Source organism: Lepisosteus platostomus, chromosome 1 (assembly GCF_059453375.1).
Source record: "Lepisosteus platostomus isolate fLepPlt1 chromosome 1, fLepPlt1.hap1, whole genome shotgun sequence".
In the NCBI taxonomy this organism is placed as follows: Eukaryota; Metazoa; Chordata; class Actinopteri; order Semionotiformes; family Lepisosteidae; genus Lepisosteus; species Lepisosteus platostomus.
This window is the reverse complement of record NC_142611.1, coordinates 68,478,516-68,492,194: the sequence shown is the minus strand read 5'-3', so window position 1 is coordinate 68,492,194 and position 13,679 is coordinate 68,478,516. Positions and strand designations below refer to the sequence as shown.

The following is a 13,679-nucleotide window of genomic DNA, read 5'->3' as shown; positions in this document are numbered from 1 at the left end:
GGAGACGCCGATGATTCACACACAGTACCGTCTTCGCGGGGCAGCACGGCGTCGGCTTGCTAACGTGGAGATAAACGAGGCCTGCGTCTGCTCTCTTGGAAGGAAGGGAACCGAAGAGACGACGTCTCCGTGGCTGTCGGAAAAAATGAGGACCGCACTTGTTTTTTGTTTTTTTCAAATGGAAGCACTTAGCACCAGCAACCCCTGAAGGGAGGCCGCTGGAATGCTTACTTGTTGGCCCTGTCGGGAGCTTCTCCAGATGCAAACCCGTGTTATTTTGGAGCTCGTGGCAATCTGACAAAAGCCATTTCCATCCCAAAGCCGAAGACGTGCCTTTTCAGAGCATGAAGGGATATGTCTCTCACGAGCTGCCCGTTTCATTTCCACTTGCTAAGCTATTCCAGGAGTCCCGGCCCAGTCCGGCCAGGAAGGATCCCCTCGCGGCAGGTGGCTGGCGCTGGACGAGCCTGAAACTCCATGTCAAGACAGGAGCCTTCCTATTCAACCCGGAATGTACTTCCTCCGGATTCGGGTTTCCTCCGAGCTGTGAGCCTGGGGTCCGCATTTCAGTGTCGAGCCTAAAGCAGTCCTGCAGGTCGATGTCCCCCCAGATCTCCAAGGACCCGAACCCCCCCCCCCCGCTTTGCAATCGCCTTGCATCAAAGACTAAAGAGATTTGGCGACTTTAACCCTTGGAGAGCAGGCCGATAATTATTCCGGATTTCTTTCTAAGAAATCGTACTGTGGAAGCAACCTTCTTTTTTTGTACTGTGGCCACCAGGTGCTTATCGCTCGGCAGCATGGTAAGACGAGAAATGGGGAATGGATTTTTCTGTTTTAAAAAAAGGCGAATGAAACCCTCACAGCACCTCTTTTCACTCAAGTTTTCTAACCTTATTTGGCATGCCTGGGGATTATGAGTCATTAACGCTGAAAGCTGTTAATTTAACCACTTGTGTCAAGGAGGGCAGCTCAGCGTGAGCGACGAGGGACTGGAAGCTGCCGGGCCTGATGCGCAGTCAAGGTGAAACACATCACAGGACACGGAATGACAGAGCAGAGGGCAGAGGGCGGCCTGCGGAGGACGCCTACAGCAGAGCGGATACAGTCACACGCCAGGAAAAAAACCATTAACACTCTAGCATGACTGCAAGGAACGCAAAGCAACCGCCACAGCCTCTGGGTTTCATCACAGCTGAAGTTTTAATAACGCACATCAGACAAAGCCTTTAATTGAGCCCCCTTGCTAATGTTTTTTTTTTAACTGTTTTCACCTCTTAAAAAAGTCATGGAGGCATTTAACGCCAGCACCTGCGCTCCGTCTACTGGAGAGGGAATGAAGACCAACAGGCTGTTTAAAACAAGAGGACAGAAACTAAATTCCTCCTGGAAAAATACATAAACCTTTAGCGAGTCTCACGATACAGAAAAACGATCTTATCAAATTAAATCTTTAGAAATGCTTTATGAGGAATATAGTTTCATTAACAATTCTATAAGGCTAAGTATCGTCAGTTTTCCACTGAAACGTAAATCAGAGAAAACTTGGCGTTTGGGTGACCCTGACTTTAGAGTATTTCCATAAAGTATCTATCGTATCTCTCATCAGTCCACTGCCTGGCCCAGGGGAGTTCTTGTTTCCACCCAGAAGAAAGTGGGGTTCAGTGCCATCCCTGCTATGACACCCCATTGCTACCCACCCAGGGCTGGGAGTGGGGTGCCTGTGCTGCCGAAATACAATGCAATGCTGGAGCCTACTGTAACCAAACGCCCAACGCGTCCGTTTTGTCCAGAAACCCTTAAACGGGTCAAATGAAATGTCTGAGTGCAGACACCGCGATGTGTCCCTGACGTCCAGTGATGCCGCTCCAGAGCGGTGTTCTCAAGGCTGCACTGTCCAAAGCTTTGACCATAGTGAAAACTGCTCCCTTCTCAGGGTGTACAAATCAAGCACGTCTCACAGACGGACAGCAGGAGGGTGCCTAGTGCCTTTCCTGCCAGTGAGGCTCAGCCTCACGGGTCCATACATAGTGACAATGTGGACCGCAAGACCACCGACACACGGGGAATTTTTCTGCTGTTTGTCTCTGTTCATTGATTTGTTCCCCCTCCACCCCCCCACAGACAGTCACTTTAATATTACAATTTTGTCATCTTGATAACCATTAGATAAACAACCAGGGGATGCGGTACACAATCAAAGACAAGTTAACCACAAATCTGATAAGGAAGATAGTGGGAGCTCAGCTACTGTACAGCAACACGAGGGGTGACAAATTCTTATATTCTTAAATTGCATCCTTGGGGGATGAATACATTATGTTGAATTGAACTGAAAGGGATGGTGCCTATTTAGAGTTCTCCTCGGGACAGGGCTCAGCTCAGGCAGTCTCTGCACCATACCCAAGCTAGGGAGACAAGCTGGGTTTACGATGGCACCACACCGGCAAGCATGTGTCCCAGGAAATTAGTTTTCCTCAACGCAAACAGAGGAAATGGGAGTTCCCAACATATTAATCCATCAAACCCATCCAAGCTAAAACCGGTGTTGACATACAGGAGAAGAGGGTTATACACCGAGGGACACAAAATTGCAAGAATGTTTTTTTTATTTTAAGCATCAATCGAAGAATAATAATGATTTTTGACAATGTATTCTTACATTACAGTTACATTTATGGTGCACAAGCATTATCGCCGTCGACAGGTGTAAATTTTGTGAACGGATTCGTAAAACTGTCCAAAACAAGCCCGGAGATTAAAAACGTAGGGTAAAATAAACCCAGTTACAAAAAAAAAAGCCTAAAGATGGTCTACATGATTCTGTAGAAATCTACCCAGTCTCTGTATGGAAAATGTATTTACATTAATTCAGATCTATACAGTAGAGAGAATCGGGTCATTTCTATACAAACCTCCAGGTTGTTTTCGGCAGGGACACGCCGCGTTGCAAGTCGAGGATGAGCGCATTCGAAGGTAAACATTATTTTTACAGCCATGTTGTGGAGATTAAAATACTGTTTTAGTAACTCCCCGCAGGCTCCAAACCCTCGGCTTGTAATTCAAGCTAAAGAGAGCTCGAAATGACACAACACCTGTAAAGCAGACCAGATGAGCCGGTTACTCCGGCCGCCGGCTCTCGTCAGAAAGAGACGGCGCTCCGTCTGCTGTGAGAGCGGTTCATTGACCAGACCCGGGCTGTGAACAAGTGCGATGTTACGGAGAACTGAATCCAAACAAGAAAAGACAATTTCGAAAGACTTTTAAAACGCTAGATTTCTCCCAGATGAATTGTGGTGAATCTGTTGTTATCAAACTTTGTATCTTCCTCCCCGGCCGCTAAATTTACTTCATCTCTCTTCCGAGCTGCGCTTCAAGTCCGATTCTCCCAACACTGTACTGAAATCAGCTCGACACACACACATCCACTGCTTTAATACAGATGGGTATTCGCGAACTAGACGTCGTCCGTTACGGTTTTTTTGGGAAACAAACGCCTAATGAAAGCACACACATATTTCGGATTTCCCTTAATCTTTGCTATCACAAAATGACAGATCTAGAGGAGACGGGAGAGACCTAAACGCGACTACTAAGCAATTATTCGTTTAGGGAAACGCACAGCGAACTGCGTCGGAAAAGACAAAAAAAAAATCGAAGTGACAATACTATTACCTTGATCGGCAGATAAGCGTCGTCAGTTGTTCCCTTTCCTGCAAAAGCAAGTGTTTAGATTTCGTAGCGGTAGAAACAGCACACAGGAACTGAAAAAAAACTCAGAAACAAAAGTGGTTCGCTGTCAGATCCGCAGTGCCTGCCCCGGCTTCTGCGTTGTGGTAAAGAAGTAAAAAAAAAAGAGCTCTGGGTTGGACTTCAGCCCAGATTATTAAAAAAAGCTTTTCTACACGCCCAAGACTGAGGGGGACCCTCCCAGAAGACGCGTCGTAGCTCCTGAGGCGTGATTCGTAACCCGGTCGGAAAACTAAATGGAGAGGAGCGAGAATAAACCTACTTAAAGACTGTATTTATTCTGCACATAATAACCAAATAAAATATCTCAGACTGGCGACCTGCGGGGTACCCACGTAACTCACGCGGGGGAGTTATTGACTGAAGAAATGATTGAAGTACCCCTCCCCCTTCAGACCACTGCTTCACGCTGCATGTTCTCCTTTAAGTTAGGACACTTCTTCTTCCTCGCTGGCCACTCGTGACTCAGTTTTGAACGGGCTCTTACGAGGAAGGAGGATAAAGTCCTCCCGCACACCCACGCGCGGCGGAGTTACGCGCGTCCCAGCAGCAGCACGGATTGAGCGCTGCTGGAGCTCAAATGAAACCTCACACTGAGTACTTTATCGCCGAGGAACAATTCGATTTTGAGCGTGGGTTCCCTGAAAGTACTGTTTCTCAAGAATCAATAACGCCTTTTCAGAATAATGAGATTCTCTGTCGAATCTTGTTGAATGAGATCATTATTGCTGTTCTGTTTTTCTCCGGGCTGCCTTGGTAGGTACCGCAGGTACAAGGAGGCAATATGTCATCATACCAGCTATGTCGAAATGCAATACATGACTTGTTAGAGAAAGTCACTCGACCGTCTTGAAACAGAAACTGCTTATCTGGCCCCGTAACGCAACCCGACTGACGGAGCTGTCATGTGGCGTCAGAGCTGTGCGTGAAACTATAAAAAGGGCGAGTGAAAATCTCGCCCACCCGCTCCCGGAGGGGAGCAGCCTGCGGAGGAGCGGCGGAGGTAGACGGCACACACTCCGCTCGCCGAGTTCAATCGGGCTCCAGCCTGGCACAAGACTAGGGCCTTTCGAGTCGCCTTTAAATCCGGACAGGAAAAACTCTCATTCCTCGATTGAGGCAACCTCTGGGTGCTCTAGGACAAAAAAACAGAACGAGCTAAGGAACGGATGACATATCATTAAAGGAGTATGGTTTTGAACAATGATTCAGAATAATTCCTTGCATGTCTGCAGAGAATGCTTAGCGTCCAGGAGGGAGCCCTCTTCATACACAGCTGCATTTGGGACAGAGCAGCCATCCTGCACCTGTAGCCCCAGGTCGGTCAGACAGGCCGAGAATGGGCAGCTGAAGGAAGGGGAAGCTTTGGGGAGACCAGACTGGGCCAGCCCAATTCTTAGAGAAGGGGCTCTTCTCCCTGAGACGCCGGCACTCCAGCGACGGGTCAGGTGGGCCCCCTTCCGTATGCAAAGTGCTTCGTAATCCTTGGGGATGATCTGGCGTGTTAATGCAAAGAATCATTGAGCCATTACAGCTCCAAAGCTCACTGAGGTGTCCCAGTGGCTTGGCAGCGAACGGTACAGCCTCACAGCTGGCAGGACATGCAGGTTATTCTTGTCTAAAGTGTACCTTTCTGGCGGTGGGGGGGTGGCTGGGTCCCATGACAGCCAGCACAGTCTGTGGGGCTACAGGCAGTGCTCTGTTGGTAGGAATGGGATGGCGGGACAAAGGCACAGCACATAGGAGTGCTGCATCGAGGAGCTGGGGCTCTGGGTTCAATTGGGGACCTCGGCTGCCGTCTGCATGGAGTTTGGATGGTCTCCCAGTGTTCACATGGGTTTCCTCCCACAGCCCATAGACATGCTGGTAGGTTAACTGGCACCTGGGGATATTGGTGTGTGTGTGTTTGTGAGATCGACTGGTGTCCCATTCAGGGTGTATCCTTCCTTGCACTTGTTGCATGCTGGGATAGACTCCGGCCCCCCCACGACACTGAATTGGACAAGGCACTTGGACAATGGATGGATGGATGTAGTATATGAAGAACACAGCGCTCATGTAGACAGAAGGAACATTCCACCAGTACGGCTGTCCACCAGCGGAGAGACCCCAATTAGGAAGCTGATGAGGAGGGGTGCCCATGACGCAGGACAATGGGGTGCTTTTCCAGGACACCTAACCAGGAATGTGGAAGGAGAACCTGTGTGCTCTGGAGCAGCACCCAGCAGGCCTGGACAGACTCTCCACTGACCCTGTGTGCACAGCTGGGTTATTGCTGATCCAGCACTGCAAATGCATTCGACTAAATCTGCGCCCGGGGGCTCAAATCAGATTACGTGCCAGGAATGGGCTGCAAAACAGCAGAGCAGAACTGCTGATCTGATCACACAGAGGTGTTAGCCCACTGCTGCCTTTGCATAATGTGAAGGCCTGCAATGCCAGGAATGTCCCCCCTCCTTATTAGTGCTTTGCTAGAGGATGTTATTGCATAATAACAAACAAACATTTCCACTTCTAAAAGACAGGTCACATTGTGGGTTGTGTCTGGTCTCAATACGTGAATAATTTTGCATGGAAGAGCCAGCTTTTATTTTTGTACTGTGTTTGTTATAATTCATGGGAAACCTAGGCTGTTCGAATACAAAAAAAAGGATCACTACATGAGGACTTCCTTTTAAATGGGGAAATCAGAGAAAAACACAAAGAGATGAGAGGGCGGTACATTAGTGTTGCTACAAAATGGGTGGTTTGATAAATAATTAATTAGGGAAGGTCTTAGTAATGTGTCTGTGGCACTAATGTCCTTTTATTGGCGCCTCAGGACCAATTTATCTGATCACTCAATCAAAACTGACCTTCTCTTCTTTAGTGATTTGCTCCATTATAAACCATCTTGTTTATCTAATTGTACAAATGATTTCCCTGCATTCCTGACTGTGTCTGGGAGAGCTAACAGTAGGATTGTGGCCACTGTGCTGCTTATCAGGTGCACAGACCAGAAGCAAAGTACCTGTAACCTGCACACCCCCAGGGTGCAGTCAGAGGCATTTTTCCCTGCTTGCAGGGTGCATCTGCCCATCACATCTGCAGCAGACACAATGAGCAGCCTGGGCGGATATTGTACTTGGCCTTATCATCAAAATATCACAAGCTGTGCTACAGGCGATACAATGAAAAAGAGAGCAGTGTTCTACTACTGGCTTAAAGCAGAGTGGTCTGTTGTAGAATGATGCAAAACCACTTTATAATCAGGACTCTTACGACATGTAAATACAGCCAGTTGTAATTTTAGAAAGCTGGAGGTTGGATTTGAACCCGTGAAACATGAAGACAGCTAAGTCAGGGTTTTAGCACATTGAGCTATCTTGGCTTCCTCGTTTATCATGTAAATATTAACAGCTGTGTTCAGGGCATCATGGACTGAATGCGCGACAAATCAGCTTCATCTCTGAGAGCTCAGGAGGGCTATAAGCACAGCAAAACCAAATGTCATGGTGACTGACGTTACACGGTTAGCAGGAAGAGGAGGGTTACAGCATTGCCTATTTCTTAAGCCTTCAATCATTTAACTTAAGCAAAATAAATAATTTCTGTAACGGGTTGCAGCCACTTGAGACTTCAGGACCTGTGGCTCTGAGCCTTGTAAGATTAGAATTCAATGTAATTGACACCTTTTTTCTGTGCTCTTTAGATTCCAGCTGCTGGTAAAATGCCCAATTTTCCTAGCTTTGCATATTTAACATGCTTACTTATAAGAGCCTGAATAAGCACCAATTAGCTGTACAATCTGTCAATGCATTCTCTGTAGTTCCCTCATGGTGTCTCCAGATTGTCTTCATGTTCTGTATGGTACAAAAACGGAAACTCCTAGAATATTATTATTATAAATACAGGTTAATGGGGACTCTCCTCCACCACCAATGTGTAACCCCACCTGGTGCGCCAGAACACTCACCACCCACCACACACCTCAGTGGGGAGGAGAACAGACTGATGAAGCCAGTTCAGAGATGGGGATTATTAGGAGGCCGTGATTGGTAAAGGCCAGGGGGAAATTCGGCCGGGGTGCCGGGGTATCACCCCTACTTATTTCAAGAAATGCCCTAGGATTTTTAATGACCACAGAGAGGACCTCATTTTTATATTTCATCTGAAGGACAGCGCCTGTTTACAGTATAGTGTCCCCGTCACTATACTGGGGCATTAGGACCCACACAGACTCCAGGGTGAGCGCCCCCTGCTGGCCCCACTAACACCTTTTGCAGCAGCAACCTTAGCCTTCCCAGGAGGTCTCCCATCCAGGTACTGACCAGGCTCACACCTGCTGAGCTGCAGTGGGCTGCCGGTTGTGAGCTGCAGGGTGAGAGAGCTGTTAGCATGACTAAATATAAAGAAACAGAAGGGTAAGGATCACTGCAGGGTTTCAAAGCAACATGTGACTCAGGTTGGCTTCCCAAAATTCAGCTGCTTAGAGCTGGACAAGAAAATATGAGAAAAAATGATCCCATAGGTGCAGAAAAGGCACCCTAAGTTGGCAACCACAAAAGCGAAAGAGGATGTTGATCTGCCGCCAAGTGTCACCCTCATTCTGACGCAGACGTTCACAGGAAGCCGGGCTGGAGCGCAACGTTCAGTAGTGTGTGTGTATGCGTGTGTGTGCACTTATCTCCTGCACACCCACCACGCTCAGTGTGGGCCGAAGCCTATTATCAGCACCCGCGGGGAGCAGGGAGGACAGTGGGAGGGAGAAAAAGTTAGGGGAGGCAGGTAAACCGGTCCCCCCCCACCAGCCTGCCCCTTGAAGACCTGCTTTGGCATGTGGGCGTCTCCCTGCCTTATCGATCTCAAGGATCAGGCTGAGGAAAAACTCTGAGCGCATTCAGCCTCAGTTTCACCTGCTACATTCAAACCACATCAGGTTTTTCAAGTTCCACTTCAGCTGGAACAAAAAGCGAGATGAAAAATTTAAAATGATTCAGGTTACTTTCTTTTTACTGTTAACTAAGCTTCCAGGAAAGGCTCATTTATGAGTTCTTGTAAAGGTCTGTGCAAACTTGCCTGATATTTGAGTCAACAAAAGATGATTAAAATGCAAAAATCATATTGTTGGTAATAAATCATTACTTCATTTTAAAAGTAATTTGAAGTAGGTAAATATTAAACAAGAAGTATATAACAAAAGCAACGGGCACAAGGCAGGATACACCCATATGTCACAGTGCAGATGCCCAAAGACACGCACTCGCTCACACCAGCGCCAACTCTCCCAGAATCCACTTCACCTACCAGCACTTCTTGGGACTGTGGGAGGAAACCAGTGCCCCCAGAAGAAACCCACATAAACATGGGGAGAACATACAAACTCCACACAGACAGCACCACAGGAATGCAGTGATCCCATTAATTGAATAATGAGAATAATGATGTAACTGAGACCTAGGGTGGAACTGAGACAGAAGGTATTGCCCAATCCAGGAAGATTCTGAGAACATAAACTAAAGCTTCCTAGAAGCGGGGGCTTCAGATAGGCTAGGAAGGGCTTCAGAGCTTCACACTGACCGCCAATCTACATCTACAAATGTGTCCTTGAACGAGATGTTAGTTTCTCAGCAGATGTGCAGCTACACTCTGAGCCGGATGAACACCGAAAAGCTACGAGTTACTGAAACACAGTTTTGACACAGGCCTTCCAGCCCACACACAGGTGCGCGGTATTAAAAGAGAAGGCTGTTCTCCTGGTTTGTAAACATTGGCACTGGTGAAGCCGAGTGAACAGTTTCCCTGCTTCGGAACGTCGCCCTGGTTCAGACTGGTGGCTCTGGGGGGATGAAAGAGCGAGCCGCCTGCTGTCAGTGTGGGTGAGAGGGGTGGCTTTGCGCCCCGCTGCGTAAGAGACAGTGTGAACTGTAGCATCTCAAGCTGCAAAAGCAGCCGAACTCGCTGCTCAAGAGCAACGCACGCACTTTGCACCGACACGATAAAGCACTCGGGCTTTTACTGTAAGTGGCTGTGCCAACTCATCAGTGAGTGCAATATTATTGAGAATTATTACTTTAGGGTGCATTTGGGCCATGCAACAGTCATGTCACCTACACGCAGGACTGGAGTAAAGCATGCTCATATTATGACTGCCCCACAGGGTTTACGCCTTTGTTTTCTGGAACAAAATACTTTCAATTCCCATCACATTGGAAGGGCACAGCACTCACCTCGTTGCCAGGCATTTCATCACAAACGGCACAGGAATGCACGCCCTGTGAAAGCATCAGCGATGCTGAACACGCGTGGAATTGCCTGAGCTCGCTCTGCTTAACTCCTGCTCGAGTTACCAGGCTGAAGGACATCCCAGAGCTGCGAATGGGAGGCCCACAGAGGCTGAAGTCTGTAAAACAAATGTGTGGGCCTCTGTCTCCATGAAGGCGTGCTAAGCCCCGTTCTAAGTGATCAGGGGGGTTGGCATTATTGCTGTTGCAAAGGAAAAGAAAAGGTGGTTTCTCTTATTAAACTGCTTTTCCCCAAGAAGAATAGTCATGACCACAGTCCCATGTGTTGAGAGCTGGGTGCAGTCTTCAGCCTCCCTAATAAGCATTGAACTGCAGCTGATTGTGGTCCTGGATGTACAGAGACACCCTTTCTTTATCCCTCCAAGTGCAGGTGAAAGAGTATAAATATTCCTCGACTTGGCTACATTTGCTTAACAACCCCTGATTGCAGGCACACACACCAGCAGACAGTCAGCAGTCGCACCAGAAAAAAACAGATACCAGTGAAATTCAACACGTCAGCAGCAGAATCAGAAGAGCTGCGAGGCAGCAAGATTAAAGAGTTTGCACTGCACTGCGGGTGGGCGAGGGGGTCAGCTGGGTTTTGGTGCAGTGCTTTGCGCTGGACAGGGACCACACGGGTGGGGCTGAAAAAGCAGGGCCGGATTAAAATGCCCAGGCTGGCAGCGCCAGACAGACCCAGGCACTGCGGGATCGGCCATCAGCATGATGCTGCCTGCGTGGTTTGTACTTCCCCACCCCACTGCTCTGCTTTCAGAGAAGGAAAAACACATTGGGCTCTACCACAACCATTAAGAGAGGAGCCAGTTCTTTTAAATGAGAGAGACTCTCATTTCCTGGATGTGCTTTAGCAATCCCTCTGTTAGCTGAGCCCTGTGCCATGTGAGGAAACAGATGAGATCGTTAGCAAGAGGGGGGGGGGTCGGGCTATGTAACTGCCCATCTGTCCACTTACATTTAAAGTGCAGGATTTATGGACTATTAGGAAACTTCCAATAGAGTCACTCGCCCAGATTTTGCCCATAAACACCACTAACTGACGGAAATGCTGTCACATTCTTTTGCACTACCTTCCCTGCCCGCCCGCCTACCTCGGTCTGTTCTGAAACCATTGCGAACTGTAAACAGATGGATGGTGAGATAGCCAGGCGAAGTTATGAGTGCAGAGAGAGACGGAGACTAAAGATCAGCCAGTGGAGCCAAAACAGACTGACGCATGTGTTGCTGAGAGAGTCAGAAAGACAGACGCCAGATAAACAGATACCAACAATCAGCAAAAAAGAAATAAGCAACCTGCCAAACAGGTTGGTGTCCAGATACGTAAACAGGCCAATGGATTGAAAAGAAACTAATACAGACATTGAACCAGTAGACATCCAGATCTGTAACAGATAGACACCATACCTGGACTACACAAGGACGACGGCTATCTCGCTCATGTGTTTGAGAGTACCTTACAGGTCCTGCATCAACATAATGCCCACTCCCACTTCAGGGTTTCAGATAACCCTGGAGCTCTCAGACCTGAGCAAAAACAACCAATTGATTTTGACAGCTACACTACACCCCGCAGTGCAGGGAGGTTACCTCTTCAGCGCAGTTCTAAAAATGACAGAAAACATTTACTATATATGCTACAGGTTTTTTTTTGTATGATTCTTTTGAAAACTACACAGCCACAATCTTGAGACCTTGAGATCAGGACTGGTGTCCTAAGGGATACGTACTAAGGCTCGTTCATGTACAGTGCGAGTTTTACATTTGTCCTTCTGTCCTGATTGGCCTGGCAGAATGGCTATTAAACGGAATGCTGCACAATAGTGCCATCTTGTGGTCCATGTTGGGAACAACAAGCATTTTTGTTTAAAAAAATGCAACTTCGATGTTAAGTTTATCACTGACACCCACAACAAATTCTCCATCAGAAAATACTTTTTTTTTGTAGCAGGCACACTACCCAGCAGTATAAATGGATGTAAATGTTAGACACTGGATACAAGGGTAAGCCAAGCAAAATAATGTTAAGAGTAATAACAGCCAGAATTCCCAACAAATTATTCAACTTTGCACCTCTGAAGATTGTTTTGCACAGAGCTATGCTGCAGTAGAACGCAGAGACTGGCAATCAGTGCTGACATCCATCATCTGAAACGTTAGTGCATTTGCAGACTTGTTAACTTTTCTGAAACTGTCCCCCCCTTCATCTTTGAAAGAACATTTATCACCAGCAGCCATATCATTCTGCAACTCACAACTGGCAGCCCACTGAAGCTCAGCAGCTGTGAGCCTGGTCAGTACCTGGATGGGAGACCTCCTGGGAAAAACGAAGGTTGCTGCTGGAAGAGGTGTTAGTGGGGCCAGCAGGGGGCACTCACCCTGCAGTCTGTGTGGGTCCTAATGCCCCAGTATAGTGATGGGGACACTATACTGTAAACAAGCGCCGTCCTTCGGATGAGATGTAAAATTCAGGCCCTGACTCTCTGTGGTCATTAAAAAATCCCAGGGCTTCTTGAAAAAAGTAGGGGTGTAACCCTGGCGTCCTGTCCAAATTTCCCATTGGCCCTTACCAATCATGGCCTCCTAATAATCCCCCATCTATGAATTGGCTTCATTACTCCGCTCTCCTCCCCCCTGAGAGCTGATGTGGGGTGAGTGTTCTGGCGCACTATGGCTGCTGTCGCATCATCCTGGTGGGGCTGCACACTGGTGGTGGTGGAGGAGGAGAGTCCCCATTACCTGTAAAGCGCTTTGAGTGGAGTGTCCAGAAAAGCACTATATAAGTGTAAGCAATTATTATTAAACAATAGGTGTTTGTATTTTTTTATTTTAAGGAAAAGGTAAGTATTAGGCCCTAGCCCTGAACTGGTTTGATTTTACATTGTTTAAAGATTAACAATACGAGGGGTTGAGCACCTCCATAGTAAAGGCCCCTAGTGTGTCTGGGAGCAACTGTCTAAATACTATAGCGCATTAAGGAGGTATTCAGAGCCAATCAATGTTTTATTGACAAGGAACATTTTCTTAAGCTGTATGTTTTTTGTGCTGTTCTGCTATCTTAGAACCACGGCTTCAAATTCAGAGTCGCAGGGGAGCTGGAGACAGAGCCAAAAGTGGCAAGCAACAGCTGCAAGGCTGGGTACACCCTAGACAAGGCACCAGTCCATTGCAGTGCAGACAGACGCACTCCCACTAGGGTCACGTTTCCCAGAAGCCAGTTGACCTACCAGTATGTCCTTGGATGGCAAAAGGAAACCGGAGTACCCAGAGGAAACTGACGAGAACATGCCAGCTCCACACAGACAGCACCCCACGTCAGGAGCTGAACCCAGGGCCCCAGTGCTGCAAGGCAGCAATGCTCACCACTGTGCCTCCCTCATTTTGTTATAGTTTGGCTAAATAAAGATGGGCTTGGAATTGCACTACAACACACTGAATACAGCAGGGCTACTTAACCTGCCCCTAAAGCAGCCAGCTTCTGATTATGCCAACTTACTTATCTGGAGACCTTGTTTGGGACCTGCTTATCAACCCTGCTGGCTCCTGCAAACACAAGTGGTCAGAGAACAAATGTAAATACAGGTAATAACACATTTCACCCAGCCTCAGGGGGGTGAAATCGGCTCGCTTCATATTTCCCCAAGCCCA

General features: G+C 47.7%; 1 protein-coding gene and 1 long non-coding RNA gene across 3 annotated transcripts in view; one reads left to right on the top strand and one right to left on the bottom strand.

The window, feature by feature from the left end:
* Positions 1 to 3,834, bottom strand: part of dgkaa (diacylglycerol kinase, alpha a) — a 34,671-nt gene extending 30,837 nt beyond the window's left edge. Inside the window, exon 1 of one of the 2 annotated variants that reach the window (XM_088634427.1) lies at positions 3,676 to 3,834. Coding sequence is in view for 1 of the 2 variants with exons in the window: in XM_088634418.1 (XP_088490544.1) it covers positions 2,916 to 2,970 (55 nt within the window). In the remaining variant the exon portion in view is untranslated. Of the gene's footprint in view, positions 1 to 2,915; positions 3,610 to 3,675 lie in introns of those variants that run through there. The other variant, XM_088634418.1, reaches the window with a different exon arrangement.
* Positions 3,835 to 4,653: 819 nt separating this feature from the next.
* Positions 4,654 to 13,459, top strand: LOC148678587 (uncharacterized). Its single transcript, XR_015939490.1, has 2 exons — positions 4,654 to 5,198; positions 13,094 to 13,459. It is a non-coding gene; the product is annotated as an uncharacterized LOC148678587 (long non-coding RNA).
* Positions 13,460 to 13,679: the final 220 nt, after the last annotated feature.